This window comes from Tachyglossus aculeatus, chromosome 19 (assembly GCF_015852505.1).
Source record: "Tachyglossus aculeatus isolate mTacAcu1 chromosome 19, mTacAcu1.pri, whole genome shotgun sequence".
Taxonomy (NCBI): domain Eukaryota; kingdom Metazoa; phylum Chordata; class Mammalia; order Monotremata; family Tachyglossidae; genus Tachyglossus; species Tachyglossus aculeatus.
This window is the reverse complement of record NC_052084.1, coordinates 25,454,822-25,477,237: the sequence shown is the minus strand read 5'-3', so window position 1 is coordinate 25,477,237 and position 22,416 is coordinate 25,454,822. Positions and strand designations below refer to the sequence as shown.

Here is a 22,416-nt window from a genome sequence, read left to right as displayed (position 1 = left end):
TCCTTCCTGAGCGCTTAATCCAGTGCTCTGCACACAGTAAGCGCTCAATAAATACGATTGATTGATTGATTGATTGATTGTCGGGAAGGGACTGTCTGTAGATGTTGCCGGATTGTCCTTCCCAAGCGCTTGGTCCAGTGCTCTGCACACAGTAAGCGCTCAATAAATACGATTGATTGATTGATTGATTGTCGGGAAGGGCCCGTCTCTAGATGTTGCCGGATTGTCCTTCCCGAGCGCTTGGTCCAGTGCTCTGCACACAGTAAGCGCTCAATAAATACAATTGATTGATTGATTGTCGGGAAGGGCCCGTCTCTAGATGTTGCCGGATTGTCCTTCCCGAGCGCTTAGTCCAGTGCTCTGCACACAGTAAGCGCTCAATAAGTACGATTGATTGATCGATTGATTGATTGTCGGGAAGGGCCCGTCTCTAGATGTTGCCGGATTGTCCTTCCCAAGCGCTTGGTCCAGTGCTGTGCACACAGTAAGCGCTCAATAAATACGATTGATTGATCGATTGATTGATTGTCGGGAAGGGCCCGTCTCTAGATGTTGCCGGATTGTCCTTCCGGAGCGCTTAGTCCAGTGCTCTGCACACAGTAAGCGCTCAATAAATACAATTGATCGATTGATCGATTGTTGGGAAGGGACTGTCTCTAGATGTTGCCGGATTGTCCTTCCCGAGCGCTTGGTCCAGTGCTCTGCACACAGTAAGCGCTCAATAAATACAATTGATTGATTGATTGTCGGGAAGGGCCCGTCTCTAGATGTTGCCGGATTGTCCTTCCCGAGCGCTTAGTCCAGTGCTCTGCACACAGTAAGCGCTCAATAAGTACGATTGATTGATCGATTGATTGATTGTCGGGAAGGGCCCGTCTCTAGATGTTGCCGGATTGTCCTTCCCGAGCGCTTAGTCCAGTGCTCTGCACACAGTAAGCGCTCAATAAATACAATTGATCGATTGATCGATTGTTGGGAAGGGACTGTCTCTAGATGTTGCCGGATTGTCCTTCCCGAGCGCTTGGTCCAGTGCTCTGCACACAGTAAGCGCTCAATAAATACAATTGATTGATTGATTGTCGGGAAGGGCCCGTCTCTAGATGTTGCCGGATTGTCCTTCCCGAGCGCTTAGTCCAGTGCTCTGCACACAGTAAGCGCTCAATAAGTACGATTGATTGATCGATTGATTGATTGTCGGGAAGGGCCCGTCTCTAGATGTTGCCGGATTGTCCTTCCGGAGCGCTTAGTCCAGTGCTCTGCACACAGTAAGCGCTCAATAAATACGATTGATCGATTGATCGATTGTTGGGAAGGGACTGTCTCTAGATGTTGCCGGATTGTCCTTCCCGAGCGCTTGGTCCAGTGCTCTGCACACAGTAAGTGCTCAATAAATACAATTGATTGATTGATTGTCGGGAAGGGCCCGTCTCTAGATGTTGCCGGATTGTCCTTCCCGAGCGCTTAGTCCAGTGCTCTGCACACAGTAAGCGCTCAATAAGTACGATTGATTGATCGATTGATTGATTGTCGGGAAGGGCCCGTCTCTAGATGTTGCCGGATTGTCCTTCCGGAGCGCTTAGTCCAGTGCTCTGCACACAGTAAGCGCTCAATAAATACGATTGATCGATTGATCGATTGTTGGGAAGGGACTGTCTCTAGATGTTGCCGGATTGTCCTTCCCGAGCGCTTGGTCCAGTGCTCTGCACACAGTAAGTGCTCAATAAATACGATTGATTGATTGATTGTCGGGAAGGGCCCGTCTCTAGATGTTGCCGGCTTGTCCTTCCGAAGCGCTCAGTACAGTCCGTCAATAAACAGGACGGACTGACTGAGCGACCGATCTAGCGATGGATGGGGCCGGGGCGGCTCCGCTCCCCTTTCCCCGCCGGTTCCCTCTAGGTTCTCGACTTGGCCAAACTGATCGAGCCGCGATTGAAAATGGCGCAGGATGATTTCATCGAGCAAGTTCGCTCGGATGCAACGGAGCAGGCCATCCGGAGGGTCAAAGATCAGGTGGAGATTGAGGCGTCACTGAAAAAGCAAGGTGAATCGCCTCAAAGAACAGTTCCAGGAGCTTGTTTGCGTTTCTGGCTAGATAATAATAATAATGATAATAATAATAATAATAATAATAATAATTAATAATAATAATAATAATAATAATGACGGGATTTGTTAAGCACTTACTATGTGCCAAGCACTGTTCTAAGCACAGGGGGGATACAAGGTCATCAGGTGGTCCCACGTGCGGCTCACAGGCTTCATCCCCATTTTAATAACAATAATAATAATGATGGTATTTGTTAAGCGCTTACTATGTGCGCTGGGGGGGCTACAAGGTGATCAGGTGGTCCCACGTGGGGCTCACGGTCTTCATCCCCATTTTAATAACAGTAATAATAGTAATGGTATTTGTTAAGCGCTTACTATGTGCCAAGCACTGTTCTAAGCGCTGCGGGGGGTGATACAAGGTCACCAGGTTGTCCCACCTGGGGCTCACAGTCTTCATCCCCATTTTAATAACAATAATAATAATGATGGTATTTGTTAAGCGCTTACTATGTGCGCTGGGGGGGCTACAAGGTGATCAGGTGGTCCCACGTGCGGCTCACAGGCTTCATCCCCATTTTAATAATAATAATAATAATTAATAATAATAATAATAATGACAGGATTTGTTAAGCGCTTACTATGTGCCAAGCACTGTTCTAAGCGCCGGGGGGGATACAAGGTCATCAGGTGGTCCCACGTGCAGCTCACAGTCTTCATCCCCATTTTAATAACAATAATAATAGTACTAATAATAATGGTGTTTGTTAAGCGCTTACTATGTGCGCTGCGGGATATACAAGGTGATCAGGTGGTCCCACGTGCGGCTCACAGTCTTCATCCCCATTTTAATAATAATAATAATAATAATAATAATAATGACGGTATTTGTTAAGCGCTTACTATGTGCCAAGCACTGTTCTAAGCACCGGGGGGGATACAAGGTCATCAGGTGGTCCCACGTGTGGCTCACAGTCTTCATCCCCATTTTAATAACAATAATAATAATAATGATGGTATTTGTTAAGCGCTTACTATGTGCCAAGCACTGTTCTAAGCGCCGGGGGGGATACAAGGTCATCAGGTTGTCCCACGTGCGGCTCACAGTCTTCATCCCCATTTTAATAGCAATAATAATAATAATAATGATGGTATTTGTTAAGCGCTTACTATGTGTGCTGGGGGGGCTACAAGGTGATCAGGTGGTCCCACGTGGGGCTCACAGTCTTCATCCCCATTTTAATAACAATAATAATAATAATGATGGTATTTGTTAAGCGCTTACTATGTGCCAAGCACTGTTCTAAGCGCTGCGGGGGGTGATACAAGGTCACCAGGTTGTCCCACCTGGGGCTCACAGTCTTCATCCCCATTTTAATAACAATAATAATAATGATGGTATTTGTTAAGCGCTTACTATGTGCGCTGGGGGGGATACAAGGTGATCAGGTGGTCCCACATGGGACTCACGGTCTTCACCCCCCTTTTAATAACAATAATAATAATAATGATGGTATTTGTTATGCGCTTACTACGTGCCAAGCACTGTTCTAAGCGCTGGGGGGGATACAAGGTGATCAGGTTGTCCCACGTGCGGCTCACAGTCTTCATCCCCATTTGAATAACAATAATAATAATAATAATAATAATAATAATAATAATGGTATTCGTTAAGCACTTACTATGTGTGCTGGGGCGGATACAAGGTGATCAGGTTGTCCCACATGTGGCTCACAATCTTCATCCCCCTTTTAATAACAATAATAATAATAATTATTATTATAATGGTATTTGTTAAGTGCTTACTATGTCCCAAGCACTGTTCTAAGCACTGGGGGGGATACAAGGTCATCAGGTTGTCCCACGTGCAGCTCACAGTCTTCATCCCCATTTTAATAACAATAATAATAATAACAATAATAATAATGGTATTTGTTAAGCGCTTACTATGTGCGCTGGGACGGATACAAGGTGATCAGGTTGTCCCACATGCGGCTTACAGTCTTCATCCCCCTTTTAATAACAATAATAATAATAATTATTATAATGGTATTTGTTAAGCGCTTACTATGTGCCCAGCACTGTTCTAAGCGCTGGGGGGGATACAAGGTCATCAGGTTGTCCCACGTGCGGCTCACAGTCTTCATCCCCATTTTAATAACAATAATAATAATGATGGTATTTGTTATGCGCTTACTATGTGCCAAGCACTGTTCTAAGCACTGGGGGGGATACAAGGTGATCAGGTTGTTCCACGTGCGGCTCACAGTCTTCACCCCCATTTTAATAACAATAATAATAATAATAATAATAATAATAATGACGGTATTTGTTAAGCGCTTACTATGTGCCAAGCACTGTTCTAAGCGCCAGGGGGGATACAAGGTGATCAGGTGGTCCCACGTGTGGCTTGCAGTCTTCATCCCCATTTTAATAATAATAATAATAATAGCATTTATTAAGCACTTACTATGTGCCAAGCACTGTTCTAAGCACTGGGGGGATACAAGGTGATCAGGTGGTCCCACATGGGGCTCCCAGTCTTAATCCCCATTTTCCAGATGAGGGAACTGAGGCCCAGAGAATAATAATAATAATAATAATAGTGATGGCATTTATTAAGCGCTTACTATGTGCCAAGCGCTGTTCTAAGCGCTGGGGAGACACAAGGTGATCAGGTTGTCCCACATGGGGCTCCCAGTCTTAATCCCCATTTTCCAGATGAGGGAACTGAGGCCCAGAGAATAATAATAATAATTATTATTATATTAGTATTGTAATAAGGGGAAGCAGCGTGGCTCAATGGAAAGAGCCTGGGCTTTGGAGTCAGAGGTCATGGGTTCGAATCCCGGCTCTGCCAAGTGTCAGCTGTGTGACGTTGGGCGAGTCACTTCACTTCTCTGTGCCTCAGTTACCTCATCTGGAAAATGGGGATTAAGACTGTGGGACCACCTGATCGCCTTGTCACCTCCCCAGCGCTTAGAACAGTGCTTGACACATAGTAAGCGCTTAATAAATGCCATTATTATTATTATTATTATAGTGATGGCATTTATTAAGCGCTTGCCACGCGCAAAGCACTGTTCTACCACAGATTCATGCCTTCCTCCTTGCGAAGACGTAAAGCACAAAGTCAGCTTTTCCCTCGTCTTTTCCCACGCATCTCTCGAAGAGATAAATGCCGTTAATTTGTTTTTCCAAACGTATCCGCCTCCATTAAGCACTCATTAAACTTTAAAACCCTCCAGCCTCATTAGATATCGGAAAATCCTCCAAGGAAAACGATGCCGTCGAAGACAACCCCGAGGAAGAGAAGGACTTGACGGAAAACGCTTCGGAAGCGCGGACGGCAAGAAGCCGACGCGGTAAAGTACCTTTCTGCCGTCGACATAATAATAATAATAATAATAATAATAATAATAATAATAATAATAATAATAATAGCATTTATTAAGCGCTTACTATGTGCAAAGCACTGTTCTAAGCGCTGGGACGGGTGTCGTTGGCCTTGCCAATGTTTTCGCCCTTTCGTCTCCACTGAGTTTTGTAGAAATTGAGATGTTTTCGACCACCGGGCATTACGACCCCGGAGAAGGGAGATTCCATGGAGTGACGGGGGCGGAAAACCGGGCCGGAGGCGGGTGAAGGAAAGACTCGGAGGAGGGGAAACCGAGGCAGCGGATGTAGACGACTCACTAAAGGTGTCTGGAGAGTATGTTGCCAACTTGTCCTTCCCAAGCGCTTAGTACAGTGCTCTGCACACAGTAAGCGCTCAATAAATACGATTGATTGATAAATACGATTGATTGATTCCCAAGCGCTTAGTACAGTGCTCTGCACACCGTAAGCGCTCAATAAATATGATTGATTGATTCCCAAGCGCTTAGTACAGTGCTCTGCACACCGTAAGCGCTCAATAAATACGATTGATTGATTGATTGATTGGAGAGGAGCAGGTTGGGGGAGATGGCGCGATCGCCGGAGGGACCCATGAGGATGAGAAGGGTTTTTTCCCAATTTTCGGATGCGGCGGTGCGGAAGAAGGCGAACGGTCGAAGGTGCTAATAATAATAACGATAATTGTGGTATTCGTTAAGCGCTTACTATGTGCCAAGCTCTGTTCTAAGCGCTGGGGGAGATAGGAGTCAATCTGATTTTCCCAGTCTTCATCCCCGTTTTCCAGATGAGGTCACTGAGGCCCGGAGAAGCGAAGCGACTGGCCCAAAGTCACCCAGCCGACGAGTGGCGGAGCCGGGATTTGAACCCGTGACCTCGGACTCCAAAGCCCGGGCTCTTTCCACTGAGCCACGCTGGTGGTGTTTGTTAAGCGCTTACTATGTGCCAAGCACCGTTCTAAGCGCTGGGGGAGATAGGAGGTCATCGGATTTTCCCAGTCTTCATCCCCGTTTTCCAGATGAGGTCACTGAGGCCCGGAGAAGCGAAGCGACTGGCCCAAAGTCACCCAGCCGACGAGTGGCGGAGCCGGGATTTGAACCCGTGACCTCGGACTCCAAAGCCCGGGCTCTTTCCACTGAGCCACACTGATGGTGTTTGTTAAGCGCTTACTATGTGCCAAGCACCGTTCTAAGCGCTGGGGGAGATAGGAGGTCATCAGATTTTCCCAGTCTTCATCCCCGTTTTCCAGATGAGGTCACTGAGGCCCGGAGAAGCGAAGCGACTGGCCCAAAGTCACCCAGCCGACGAGTGGCGGAGCCGGGATTTGAACCCATGACCTCGGACTCCAAAGCCCGGGCTTGGTCCACTGAGCCACGCTGATGGTGTTTGTTAAGCGCTTACTATGTGCCAAGCACCATTCTAAGCGCTGGGGGAGATAGGAGGTCATCAAATTTTCCCAGTCTTCATCCCCATTTTCCAGATGAGGCCACTGAGGCCTGGAGAAGCAAAGCAACTGGCCCAAAGTCACCCAGCCGACGAGTGGCGGAGCCGGGATTTGAACCCGTGACCTCGGACTCCAAAGCCCGGGCTCTTTCCACTGAGCCACGCTGATGGTGTTTGTTAAGCGCTTACTATGTGCCAAGCACTGTTCTAAGCGCTGGGGGAGATACGAGATCATCAGATTTTCCCAGTCTCCATCCCCGTTTTCCAGATGAGGTCACTGAGGCCCGGAGAAGCGAAGCGACTGGCCCAAAGTCACCCAGCTGACGAGTGGCGGAGCCGGGATTTGAACCCGTGACCTCTGACTCCAAAGCCCGGGCTTGGTCCACTGAGCCACGCTGATGGTGTTTGTTAAGCGCTTACTATGTGCCAAGCACTGTTCTAAGCACTGGGGAAGATATGAGGTCATCGGATTTTCCCAGTCTTCATCCCCGTTTTCCAGATGAGGTCACTGAGGCCCGGAGAAGCGAAGCAACTGGCCCAAAGTCACCCAGCTGACGAGTGGCGGAGCCGGGATTTGAACCCGTGACCTCGGACTCCAAAGCCCGGGCTCTTCCCACTGAGCCACGCTGGTGGTGTTTGTTAAGCGCTTACTATGTGCCAAGCACGGTTCTAAGCGCTGGGGGAGATAGGAGGTCATCAGATTTTCCCAGTCTTCATCCCCGTTTTCCAGATGAGGTCACTGAGGCCCGGAGAACCAAAGAGACTGGCCCAAAAGTCACCCAGCCAACGAGTGGCAGAGCCGGGATTTGAACCCGTGACCTCTGACTCCAAAGCCCGGGCTTGGTCCACTGAGCCACGCTGATGGTGTTTGTTAAGCGCTTACTATGTGCCAAGCACTGTTCTAAGCACTGGGGAAGATATGAGGTCATCGGATTTTCCCAGTCTTCATCCCCGTTTTCCAGATGAGGTCACTGAGGCCCGGAGAAGCGAAGCAACTGGCCCAAAGTCACCCAGCTGACGAGTGGCGGAGCCGGGATTTGAACCCGTGACCTCGGACTCCAAAGCCCGGGCTCTTTCCACTGAGCCACGCTGATGGTGTTTGTTAAGCGCTTACTATGTGCCAAGCACTGTTCTAAGCACTGGGGGAGATACGAGATCATCAAATTTTCCCAGTCTTCATCCCCGTTTTCCAGATGAGGTCACTGAGGCCTGGAGAACTGAAGAGACTGGCCCAAAGTCACCCAGCCGACGAGTGGCGGAGCGGGATTTGAACCCGTGACCTCGGACTCCAAAGCCCGGGCTCGGTCCACTGAGTCACGCTGCTTCTGGACTGTGTAGACCGTCTCTTTGGGTCGCCAACTTGTCCTTCCCAAGCGCCCAGTCCAGCGCTCTGCACGCAGCGAGCGCTCAATAAACGCGACCGAATGGATGGCGAGGCCGGGCGCACTTCCAGGCGGGGAAACCGAGGCCCACCGAAGTCGATCAATCCGTCAATCGTACTTATTGAGCGCCTACTGTGTGCAGAGCACTGGACTAAGCGCTTGGGGAGGAAAAGTCGGCGCCAGCGAGTGCCCTGCCTCGGTTCCCCCGGCTAAACGAGGGGCGCGGACGCCTCCTCGACGGCGGCGCCTCAGAGGGTCACCGATCCCGCTGTCGGGTAGGGACCGCCTCTATGTGTCGCCAGCTTGGACTTCCCGGGCGCTTAGTACAGCGCTCTGCACACAGGAAGCGCTCAATAAATAGGATTGATTGATTGATCGGTTGATCCGGTTCCTTCCCGCAGACGCGGAGGCGGCGGCGCCCGAAATCCAGGTGACGGCGGAGCACCCGGAGGTCCGGTCGGCGGTGGAGGCCGCCTTGAAGTTTGTGATGAACTCCCCCACCGTCCTGTCGGCCGACTCGCAGGCCGCGGTGCTGGAGGAGGTCCTCAAGGAGGTGAGCGGCCCAGGTGTTTTCCCAAAATCACGATAAGAATAATAATAATAATAATGGCGACGGCATTTATTAAGCGCTTACTATGTGCCGAGCACCGTCCTAAGCGCCGGGGAGGTTACGAGGTGATCGGGTTGTCCCAGGTGGGGCTCCCAATCTCCATCCCCATTTTCCAGATGAGGGAACTGAGGCCCAGAGAAGTGAAGTGACTCGCCCAAAGTCACCCGGCTGACGAGTGGCGGGGCCGGGATTGGAACCCGTGACCTCCGGCTCCAAAGCCCGGGCTCTTTCCGCTGATGATGGCGTCTGCCGAGCGCTTACCGCGTGCCCAGCACTGGTCTGAGCGCTGGGGAGGTGACGGGGTGGTGGTTTGGTAGGGTTTACGTTAGGGTTTGGAAATGACAAATAAATTGCGTGGATTGATTTGCGATTTTATTTTATATAAATCCATTTATATATATATATATAGATATATAATGTATGGTTTATATATATATATATATATATAAACCATATATATAGGGTTTATAGTAAGGTTTGGAAATGCCAAATGAATTACGTGGATTGATTTGCGATTTTATTTTCTATAAATCCATTTATATATTTATAGAAACCATATATAGAGGGTTTATACTAAGGTTTGGAAATGCCGAATGAATTACATAGATTGATTTTAGGTTTTATTTTATATAAATCCTTTTATATATATATATGTGTGTGTGTGTGTGTGTATACATATATATATATATAAACCATATATATAGGGTTTGGTAGGGTTTATAGTAAGGTTTGGAACTGCCGAATGAATTACGTGGATTGATTTGAGATTTTTTTTTCTATAAATCCATTTATATATTTGTATAAACCGTATATATAGGGTTTATAGTAAAGTGTGGAAATGCCAAATGAATTACGTGGATTGATTTGAGATTTTATTTTATATAAATTCTTTCATATATTCATATAAACCATATACATAGGGTTTATAGTAAGGTTTGGAAATGCCGAATGAATTACGTGGATTGATTTGAGATTTTATTTTATATAAATTCTTTTATATATTTGTATAAACCATATATATAGGGTTTATAGTAAGGTTTGGAAATGCCAAGTGAATTACGTGGATTGATTTGAGATTTTATTTTATATAAATTCTTTTATATATTTGTATAAACCATATATATAGGGTTTATAGTAAGGTTTGGAAATGCCAAGTGAATTACGTGGATTGATTTGAGATTTTATTTTATATAAATTCTTTTATATATTTGTATAAACCATATATATAGGGTTTATAGTAAGGTTTGGAAATACCAAATGAATTACGTGGATTGATTTGAGATTTTATTTTATATAAATCCATTTATATGTGTGTGTGTGTGTGTGTTTGTGTATATATATATATATATATATATATATATATATATAAACCATATATATAGGGTTTGGTAGGGTTTATAGTAAGGTTTGGAAATGCCAAATGAATTACGTGGATTGATTTGAGATTTTCTTTTCTGTAAATCCATTTATATATTTATATAAACCATATATATAGGGTTTATAGTAAGGTTTGGAAATGCCAAATGAATTATGTGGATTGATCAGAGATTTTATTTTATATAAATCCATTTATATGTGTGTGTGTGTGTGTGTGTGTGTTTGTGTATATATATATATATATATATATATATATAAACCATATATATAGGGTTTGGTAGGGTTTATAGTAAGGTTTGGAAATGCCAAATGAATTACGTGGATTGATTTGAGAGTTTCTTTTCTGTAAATCCATTTATATATTTATATAAACCATATATATAGGGTTTATAGTAAGGTTTGGAAATGCCAAATGAATTATGTGGATTGATCTGAGATTTTATTTTATATAAATTCTTTTATATATTTGTATAAACCATATATATAGGGTTTATAGTAAGGTTTGGAAATGCCAAATGAATTACATGGATTGATTTGAGATTTTATTTTCTTTAAATCCATTTATATATTTATATAAACCATATATATAGGGTTTATACTAAGGTTTGGAAATGCCGAATGAATTACGTGGATTGATTTACGACTTTATTTTATATAAATTCATTTATATATTTATGTAAACCATATATATAGGGTTTATAGTAAGGTTTGGAAATGCCGAATGAATTACGTGGATTGATTTGAGATTTTATTTTATATAAATTCATTTGTATATTTATATAAACCATATATATAGGGTTTATATTCAGGTTTGGAAATGCCAAATGAATTACATGCATTGATTTGAGATTTTATTTTATAAAAATCCAATTTTATATATATATAAACCATATATATATATATATAAACCATATATATATATATATATATATATATATAAACCATATATATATAGGGTTTGGTAGGGTTTATATTCAGGTTTGGAAATGCCAAATGAATTACGTGGATTGATTTGAGATTTTATTTTCTATAAATTCTTTTATATATTTGTATAAACCATATATATAGGGTTTATAGTAAGGTTTGGAAATGCCAAATGAATTACGTGGATTGATTTGAGATTTTATTTTCTATAAATCCATTTATATATTTGTATAAACCATATATATAGGGTTTATAGTAAGGTTTGGAAATGCCAAATGAATTACGTGGATTGATTTGAGATTTTATTTTATATAAATTCATTTATATATTTATATAAGCCATATATGTAAGGGTTTCTATTAAGGTTTGGAAATGCCAAATGAATTACGTGGATTGATTTGAGATTTTATTTTATATAAATTCATTTGTATATTTATATAAACCGTATATATAGGGTTTATATTCAGGTTTGGAAATGCCAAATGAATTACGTGGATTGATTTTAGATTTTATTTTATATAAATCCATTTATATATATATATATATATATATATATAAACCATATATATAGGGTTTGGTAGGGTTTATAGTAAGGTTTGGAAATGCCAAATGAATTACATGGATTGATTTTAGATTTTATTTTATATAAATCCATTTACATATATATATAGGGTTTGGTAGGGTTTATAGTAAGGTTTGGAAATGCCAAATGAATTACGTGGATTGATTTGAGATTTTATTTTATATAAATCCATTTATATATTTATATAGACCACATATATATAGGGTTTGTATTAAGGTTTGGAAATGCCAAATGAATTACGTGGATTGATTAGAGATTTTATTTTATATAAATCCATTTATATATTTATATAAACCATATGTATAGGGTTTATATTCAGGTTTGGAAATGCCAAATGAATTACGTGGATTGATTTGAGATTTTATTTTATATAAATCCATTTATATATTTATATAAACCCTATATGTAGGGTTTCTATTAAGGTTTGGAAATGCCCAATGAATTACGTGGATTGATTTGAGATTTTATTTTATATAAATTCATTTATATATTTATATAAACCATATATATAGGGTTTATATTCAGATTTGGAAATGGCAAATGAATTACATGGATTGATTTTAGGTTTTATTTTATATAAATCCATATATATATATATATATATATATATATATAAACCATATATATAGGGATTGGTAAGGTTTATATTAAGGTTTGGAAATGCCAAATTAATTACGTGGAAGCGCCCAATAAATACGACTGAATGAAAAGATCCCCTCTCTTGAGAGAATCCGAACGCTTTCGCCTGGAAATCAGGCGGCGGGTTCGAAATCAGCGAGGCGCCCTATCGATCAATCAATCAATCGTATTTATTGAGCGCTTCCTGTGTGCAGAGCACTGTACTAAGCGCTTGGGAAGTCCAAGTTGGCAACATCTAGAGACGGTCCCTACCCAACAGCGGGCTCCCGGTCTAGAAGGGGGAGACGGACAACAAAACCAAACATATTAACAAAATAAAATAAATAATAGAATAATAAATAAATAAATAAATAAACTTCACACCTCTGGGCCTCAGTTCCCTCATCTGGAAAATGGGGGTGAAGACTGGGAGCCCCCCATGGGACCACCTGATCACCCCAGCGCTTAGAACAGTGCTTGGCACATAGTAAGCGCTTAATAGATGCCATTCTGATTATGATGCCGTTTGGAAGCGCCCAATAAATACGACTGTGAGCCCACCTTTTAGACCGTGAGCCCACTGTTGGGTAGGGACTGTCTCTAGATGTTGCCAACTTGTCCTTCCCAAGCGCTTAGTACAGTGCTCTGCACACAGGAAGCGCTCAATAAATACGATTGATTGATTGATTGACTGAATGAAAAGATCCCCCGTCTTGATAGAATCCGAACGGCAGGAAATCAGGCGGCGGGTTCGAAATCAGCGAGGCGCCCTATCGATCAATCAATCAGCCAATCGTATTTATTGAGCGCTTACTGTGTGCAGAGCACTGTACTAAGCGCTTGGGAAGTCCAAGTCGGCAACACATAGAGACGGTCCCTCCCCAACAGCGGGCTCACGGTCTAGAAGGGGGAGACGGGCAACAAAACCAAACATATTAACAAAATACAATAAATAGAATAGAATAATAAATAAACTTCACACCTCTGGGCCTCAGTTCCCTCATCTGGAAAATGGGGGTGAAGACTGGGAGCCCCCCGTGGGACGACCCGATCACCCCAGCGCTTAGAACAGTGCTTGGCACATAGTAAGCGCTTAATAGACGCCATTCTGATTATGATGCCGTTTGGAAGCGCCCAATAAATACGACTGAATGAAAAGATCCCCTCTAGAGTCCGAACGCTTTCGCCTGGAAATCAGGCGGCGGGTTCGAAATCAGCGAGGCGCCCTATCGATCAATCAATCAATCATATTTATTGAGCGCTTCCTGTGTGCAGAGCACTGTACTAAGCGCTTGGGAAGTCCAAGTTGGCAACATCTAGAGACGGTCCCTCCCCAACAGCGGGCTCACAGTCTAGAAGGGGGAAACAGGCAACAAAACCAAACATATTAACAAAATAAAATAAATAGAATAATAAATAAATAAATAAATAAATAAACTTCACGCCTCTGGGCCTCAGTTCCCTCATCTGGAAAATGGGAGTGAAGACTGGGAGCCCCCCGTGGGACCACCTGATCACCCCAGCGTTTAGAACAGTGCTTGGCACATAGTAAGCGCTTAATAGACGCCATTCTGATTATGATGCCGTTTGGAAGCGCCCAATAAATACGACTGTGAGCCCACCTTTTGGACTGTGAGCCCACTGTCGGGGAGGGCCCGTCTCTAGATGTTGCCAACTTGTCCTTCCCAAGCGCTTAGTACAGTGCTCTGCACACAGGAAGCGCTCAATAAATACGATTGATTGATTGATTGATTGAGAAGATCCCCTGTCTTGATAGAATCCGAACGCCTGGAAATCAGCGAGGCGCCCTATCGATCGATCAATCAGTCAATCGTATTTACTGAGCGCTTACTGTGTGCAGAGCACTGTACTAAGCGCTCGGGAAGTCCAACTTGGCAACATAGAGAGACAGTCCCTACCCAACAGCGGGCTCACGGTCTAGAACGGGGAGACGGACGACAAAACCAAACATATTCACCAAATAAAATAAATAGAATAAATATGTACAAGTCAAATAAATAAATAGAGTAATAATATCCATATATCGATAAGAACTATCAATCAATCAATCCGTATTTATTGAGCGCTTACCGGGTGCAGAGCACACCGTCGATAGTTCAGCGGGTGATAGCGCGGCGGAACTGATGGTTGTCATTCCCCCAGCTTTCCAAGGAGAACAAGGAGCGTTTTCCCGGAGCGCCGGAATTCGGAGGCTGGGTGCTGGACAACTGCCCCTTATCCCGGGACCAGTGGATGGCCTTTTCCGAGAAGGGAATTCTTCCGGACGTCGTCGTCTGCTTACAGGACTCCGAAAACCAAGGTCGGTGAATCTTTCGGCGCCGCCAACGAGGCGCCCGTCACCCGTGGGCCGGGCGATGGACAGCTTTCCGGCGTGTCCAGCACATAGTCCGCGCTTAATATTCATTCGGTGGTATTTACTGAGCGCTTACTGTGCGCGGGGCACCGTGCTAAGCGCTCGGGAACTACAAGTCGGCAACGTCTAGAGACGGCCCCTACCCATTCGATCGTGTTTATTGAGCGCTTACTGTGTGCGGGGCACTGTACTAAGCGCTCGGGAACTACAAGTCGGCAACATCTAGAGACGGTTGCTACCCATTTGATCGTATTTATTGAGCACTTACTGTGTGCGGGGCACTGTACTAAGCGCTCGGGAAGGACAAGTCGGCAACATCTAGAGACGCTCCCTATCCATTCGATCGTACTTATTGAGCGCTTACTGTGTGCGGGGCACTGTACTAAGCGCTTGGGAACTACAAGTCGGCAACATCTAGAGACGGTCCCTACCCATTCGATCGTATTTATTGAGCGCTTACTGTGTGCGGGGCACTGTACTAAGCGCTCGGGAAGGACAAGTCGGCAACATCTAGAGACGCTCCCTATCCATTCGATCGTACTTATTGAGCGCTTACTGTGTGCGGGGCACTGTGCTAAGCGCTTGGGAACTACAAGTCGGCAACATCTAGAGACGGTTGCTACCCATTTGATCGTATTTATTGAGCACTTACTGTGTGCGGAGCACTGTACTAAACGCTCGGGAAGGACAAGTCGGCAACATCTAGTGACAGTCCCTACCCATTCAATCGTGTTTATTGAGCGCTTACTGTGCGCAGAGCACTGTACTAAGCGCTCGGGAAGGATGAGTCGGCAACATCTAGAGGCGCTCCCTATCCATTCAATCGTACTTACTGAGCACTTACTGTGTGCGGGGCACTGTACTAAGCGCTCGGGAACTACAAGTCGGCAACGTCTAGAGACGGCCCCTACCCATTCGATCGTATTTATTGAGCGCTTACTGTGTGCGGGGCACTGTACTAAGCGCTCGGGAACTACAAGTCGGCAACATCTAGAGACAGTCCCTACCCATTCAATCGTGTTTATTGAGCGCTTACTGTGCGCGGGGCACTGTACTAAGCGCTCGGGAAGGACAAGTCGGCAACATCTAGAGACGCTCCCTATCCATTCAATCGTACTTATTGAGCACTTACTGTGTGCAGGGCACTGTACTAAGCGCTCGGGAAGGACAAGTCCGCAACATCTAGAGATGCTCCCTATCCATTCAATCGTACTTATTGAGCACTTACTGTGTGCGGGGCACTGTACTAAGTGCTTGGGAACTACAAGTCGGCAACATCTAGAGACGGTCCCTACCCATTCGATCGTATTTATTGAGCGCTTACTGTGTGCGGGGCACTGTACTAAGCGCTCGGGAAGGACAAGTCGGCAACATCTAGAGACGGTCCCTGCCCATTCAATCGTGTTTATTGAGCGCTTACTGTGTGCAGAGCACTGTACTAAGCGCTCGGGAAGGACAAGTCGGCAACATCTAGAGACGCTCCCTATCCATTCAATCGTACTTATTGAGCACTTACTGTGTGCGGGGCACTGTACTAAGCGCTTGGGAACTACAAGTCGGCAACATCTAGAGACGGTCCCTACCCATTCGATCGTATTTATTGAGCGCTTACTGTGTGCGGGGCACTGTGCTAAGCGCTTGGGAACTACAAGTCGGCAACATCTAGAGACGGTTGCTACCCATTTGATCGTATTTATTGAGCACTTACTGTGTGCGGAGCACTGTACTAAACGCCCGGGAAGGACAAGTCGGCAACATCTAGTGACAGTCCCTACCCATTCAATCGTGTTTATTGAGCGCTTACTGTGCGCGGGGCACTGTACTAAGCGCTCGGGAAGGACAAGTCGGCAACATCTAGAGACGCTCCCTATCCATTCAATCGTACTTATTGAGCACTTACTGTGTGCAGGGCACTGTACTAAGCGCTCGGGAAGGACAAGTCCGCAACATCTAGAGATGCTCCCTATCCATTCAATCGTACTTATTGAGCACTTACTGTGTGCGGGGCACTGTACTAAGCGCTTGGGAACTACAAGTCGGCAACATCTAGAGACGGTCCCTACCCATTCGATCGTATTTATTGAGCGCTTACTGTGTGCGGGGCACTGTACTAAGCGCTCGGGAAGGACAAGTCGGCAACATCTAGAGACGGTCCCTGCCCATTCAATCGTGTTTATTGAGCGCTTACTGTGTGCAGAGCACTGTACTAAGCGCTCGGGAAGGACAAGTCGGCAACATCTAGAGACGCTCCCTATCCATTCAATCGTACTTATTGAGCACTTACTGTGTGCGGGGCACTGTACTAAGCGCTTGGGAACTACAAGTCGGCAACATCTAGAGACGGTCCCTACCCATTCGATCGTATTTATTGAGCGCTTACTGTGTGCGGGGCACTGTGCTAAGCGCTTGGGAACTACAAGTCGGCAACATCTAGAGACGGTTGCTACCCATTTGATCGTATTTATTGAGCACTTACTGTGTGCGGAGCACTGTACTAAACGCCCGGGAAGGACAAGTCGGCAACATCTAGTGACAGTCCCTACCCATTCAATCGTGTTTATTGAGCGCTTACTGTGCGCAGAGCACTGTACTAAGCGCTCGGGAAGGATGAGTCGGCAACATCTAGAGGCGCTCCCTATCCATTCAATCGTACTTACTGAGCACTTACTGTGTGCAGGGCACTGTACTAAGCGCTCGGGAAGTCCAAGTTGGCAACATCTAGAGACGGTCCCTTCGAGCGGTGCTCCAAGTTCCTTTCTAACCAGGCCCGGAGGTGGGAGAGGGGTCGGCGGGGACGTAGACGAGACGCCCCGAGTAAGATGGCGGGGGAGCGGAGCGTGTAGGCCGGGATCGGAGATCAGAGAGGTTGGGAGACGGATTCCATCCCGACGGCGGCGGGGAATTTCTCTCCGAGGCGGAGGGCGACCGCTTCCGGAGATCCCGGAGAGGCGGGAACGACACGCGGTTGAGACTCCCACGTCGCGGTTTCCGGGTGAAGCGGCGACTCCGTTAATACGCTTCTCCTCGCTTTGGATCACAGGAAGATTTTTACTTCGTCGGCTGTACTTGGAGAGAAAAGATGAAATCAATTCCAAGGTCCTGCAGCGTCTCACGGACGAGCACTTGAGGAAGAAACAGGAAGATGAGGCCACCAGGTGAGAGCGGGCCGGGACGCGGCGAACGATCGACTCTTTCCTAAATTTATCGCGTTTCCAGTGACGTTTTTGAGCGTTTTACGGTATAACGAGCTGTTTTTGAAACGGAATGTTAGCCGCCCTGTCTCGCCCGTGTTTTGTGTCTCTGAAAATACTTTGAGTGAGCATCAAACTGATCCCGGAGGAAACTCGTATATAATATAATCTGTCCGCAGGAAACTCGTATATAATATAATCTGTGAGATACTTTGAGTGAGCATCAAACTGACTCCGCAGGAAACTCGTATATAATATAATCTGTGAGATACTTTGAGTGAGCATCAAACTGACTCCGGAGGAAATTCGTATATAATATAATCTGTGAGATACTTTGAGTGAGCATCAAACTGACTCCGGAGGAAACTCGTATATAATATAATCTGTGTGATACTTTGAATTAGCATCAAATTTATTCTGGAGGAGACTCATATATAATATAATCTGTGTGATACTTTGAGTGAGCATCAAATTTACTCCAGATGAAACTCATATATAATATAATCTGTGTGATACTTTGAATTAGCATCAAACTGACTCCGGAGGAAACTCGTATATAATATAATCTGTGTGATACTTTGAGTGAGCATCAAACTGACTCCGGAGGAAACTCTTATATAATATAATCTGTGTGATACTTTGAGTGAGCATCAAATTTACTCCAGAGGAAACTCGTATATAATATAATCTGTGTGATACTTTGAGTAAGTATCAAACTGACCCCGGAGGAAACTCGTATATAATATAATCTGTGTGATACTTTGAGTGAGCATCAAATTTACTCCAGAGGAAACTCATATATAATATAATCTGTGTGATACTTTGAGTGAGCATCAAACTGACTCCGGAGGAAACTCGTATATAATATAATCTGTGTGATACTTTGAATTAGCATCAAATTTACTCTGGAGGAAACTCGTATATAATATAATCTGTGTGATACTTTGAATTAACATCAAATTTACTCCGGAGGAAACTCGTATATAATATAATCTGTGTGATACTTTGAGTGAGCATCAAACTGACTCCACAGGAAACTCGTATATAATATAATCTGTGAGATACTTTGAGTGAGCATCAAACTGACTCCGGAGGAAACTCGTATATAATATAATCTGTGTGATACTTTGAGTGAGCATCAAATTTACTCTGCAGGAAACTCGTATATAATATAATCTGTGTGATACTTTGAGTGAGCATCAAATTTACTCTGCAGGAAACCCATATATAATATAATCTGTGTGATACTTTGAGTTAGCATCAAATTTACTCCGGAGGAAACTCATATATAATATAATCTGTGTGATACTTTGAGTGAGCATCAAATTTACTCCACAGGAGACTCGTATATAATATAATCTGTGTGATACTTTGAATTAGCATCAAATTTATTCTGGAGGAAACTCGTATATAATATAATCTGTGTGATACTTTGAATTAGCATCAAATTTATTCTGGAGGCAACTCGTATATAATATAATCTGTGGGATACTTTGAGTTAGCATCAGACTGACTTCGGAGGAAACCCGTATATAATATAATCTGCTTGATACTTTGAGTGAGCATCAAACTGATTCCGGAGGAAACCCGTATATAATATAATCTGTGTGATACTTTGAGTGAGCATCAAATTCACTCCGGAGGAAAATCGTATATAATATAATCTGTGTGATACTTTGAATGAGCATCAAATTTACTCCGCAGGAAACCCATATATAATATAATCTGTGTGATACTTTGAGCGAGCATCAAACTGACTCCGGAGGAAACTCGTATATAATATAATCTGTGTGATACTTTGAATTAGCATCAAATTTACTCTGGAGGAAATTCGTATATAATATAATCTGTGAGATACTTTGAGTGAGCATCAAACTGACTCCGGAGGAAACTCGTATATAATATAATCTGTGTGATACTTTGAATTAGCATCAAATTTATTCTGGAGGAGACTCATATATAATATAATCTGTGTGATACTTTGAGTGAGCATCAAATTTACTCCAGATGAAACTCATATATAATATAATCTGTGTGATACTTTGAATTAGCATCAAACTGACTCCGGAGGAAACTCGTATATAATATAATCTGTGTGATACTTTGAGTGAGCATCAAACTGACTCCGGAGGAAACTCTTATATAATATAATCTGTGTGATACTTTGAGTGAGCATCAAATTTACTCCAGAGGAAACTCGTATATAATATAATCTGTGTGATACTTTGAGTGAGCATCAAACTGACTCCGGAGGAAACTCGTATATAATATAATCTGTGTGATACTTTGAATTAGCATCAAATTTACTCTGGAGGAAACTCGTATATAATATAATCTGTGTGATACTTTGAATTAACATCAAATTTACTCCGGAGGAAACTCGTATATAATATAATCTGTGTGATACTTTGAGTGAGCATCAAACTGACTCCACAGGAAACTCGTATATAATATAATCTGTGAGATACTTTGAGTGAGCATCAAACTGACTCCGGAGGAAACTCGTATATAATATAATCTGTGTGATACTTTGAGTGAGCATCAAATTTACTCTGCAGGAAACTCGTATATAATATAATCTGTGTGATACTTTGAGTGAGCATCAAATTTACTCTGCAGGAAACCCATATATAATATAATCTGTGTGATACTTTGAGTTAGCATCAAATTTACTCCGGAGGAAACTCATATATAATATAATCTGTGTGATACTTTGAGTGAGCATCAAATTTACTCCACAGGAGACTCGTATATAATATAATCTGTGTGATACTTTGAATTAGCATCAAATTTATTCTGGAGGAAACTCGTATATAATATAATCTGTGTGATACTTTGAATTAGCATCAAATTTATTCTGGAGGCAACTCGTATATAATATAATCTGTGGGATACTTTGAGTTAGCATCAGACTGACTTCGGAGGAAACCCGTATATAATATAATCTGCTTGATACTTTGAGTGAGCATCAAACTGATTCCGGAGGAAACCCGTATATAATATAATCTGTGTGATACTTTGAGTGAGCATCAAATTCACTCCGGAGGAAAATCGTATATAATATAATCTGTGTGATACTTTGAATGAGCATCAAATTTACTCCGCAGGAAACCCATATATAATATAATCTGTGTGATACTTTGAGCGAGCATCAAACTGACTCCGGAGGAAACTCGTATATAATATAATCTGTGTGATACTTTGAATTAGCATCAAATTTACTCTGGAGGAAACCCGTATATAATATAATCTGGGTGAAACTTTGAGTGAGCATCAAACTGACTCCAGAGGAAACTCGTATATAATATAATCTGTGTGATACTTTGAGTGAGCATCAAACTGACTCCGGAGGGAACACGTATATAATATAATCTGTGTGATAGTTTTAGTGAGCATCAAATTGACTCCGGAGGAAACCCGTATATAATATAATCTGTGTGATACTTTGAGTGAGCATCAAACTGACTCCGGAGGACACTCGTATATAATATAATCTGTGTGATACTTTGAATTAGCATCAGAGTTACTCCAGAGGAAACTCGTATATAATATAATCTGTGTGATACTTTGAGTGAGCATCAAATTTACTCCGGAGGACACTCGTATATAATATAATCTGTGTGATACTTTGAATTAGCATCAAGTTTACTCCGGAGGAAACTCATATATAATATAATCTGTGTGATACTTTGAGTGAGCATCAAACTGACTTCGGAGGAAACCCGTATATAATATAATCTGCGTGATACTTTGAGTGAGCATCAAACTGATTCCGGAGGAAACCCGTATATAATATAATCTGTGTGATACTTTGAGTGAGCATCAAATTGACTCCGGAGGAAAATCGTATATAATATAATCTGTGAGATACTTTGAGTGAGCATCAAACTGACTCCGGAGGAAACTCGTATGTAATATAATCTGTGTGATACTTTGAGTGAGCATCAAATCTACTCCACAGGAAACCTGTATATAATATAATCTGTGTGATACTTTCAGTGAGCATCAAATTTACTCCGGAGGAAACTCATATATAATATAATCTGTGTGATACTTTGAATTAACATCAAATTTACTCCGGAGGAAACCCGTATATAATATAATCTGTGTGATACTTTGAGTGAGCATCAAACTGACTCCGGAGGACACTCGTATATAATATTATCTGTGTGATACTTTGAGTGAGCATCAAATTGACTCCGGAGGAAACTCGTATATAACATAATCTGTGTGAAACTTTGAGTGAGCATCAAACTGACTCCAGAGGAAACTCGTATATAATATAATCTGTGTGATACTTTGAGTGAGCATCAAATTGACTCCGGAGGGAACACGTATATAATATAATCTGTGTGATAGTTTTAGTGAGCATCAAATTGACTCTGGAGGAAACTCATATATAATATAATCTGTGTGATACTTTGAATTAACATCAAATTTACTCCAAAGGAAACTCGTATATAATATAA

General features: G+C 43.2%; 1 protein-coding gene across 1 annotated transcript in view; it reads left to right on the top strand.

Moving 5' to 3' along the window:
- The window catches only part of AK9 (adenylate kinase 9), a 194,364-nt gene that overhangs the window by 52,620 nt on the left and 119,328 nt on the right, over positions 1-22,416 (top strand). Inside the window, exons 13-17 of the mRNA XM_038761300.1 lie at positions 1,900-2,044; positions 5,298-5,414; positions 8,672-8,823; positions 14,546-14,702; positions 17,797-17,911. Coding sequence (XP_038617228.1) covers positions 1,900-2,044; positions 5,298-5,414; positions 8,672-8,823; positions 14,546-14,702; positions 17,797-17,911 — 686 coding nt within the window. The remainder of the gene's footprint in view (positions 1-1,899; positions 2,045-5,297; positions 5,415-8,671; positions 8,824-14,545; positions 14,703-17,796; positions 17,912-22,416) is intronic.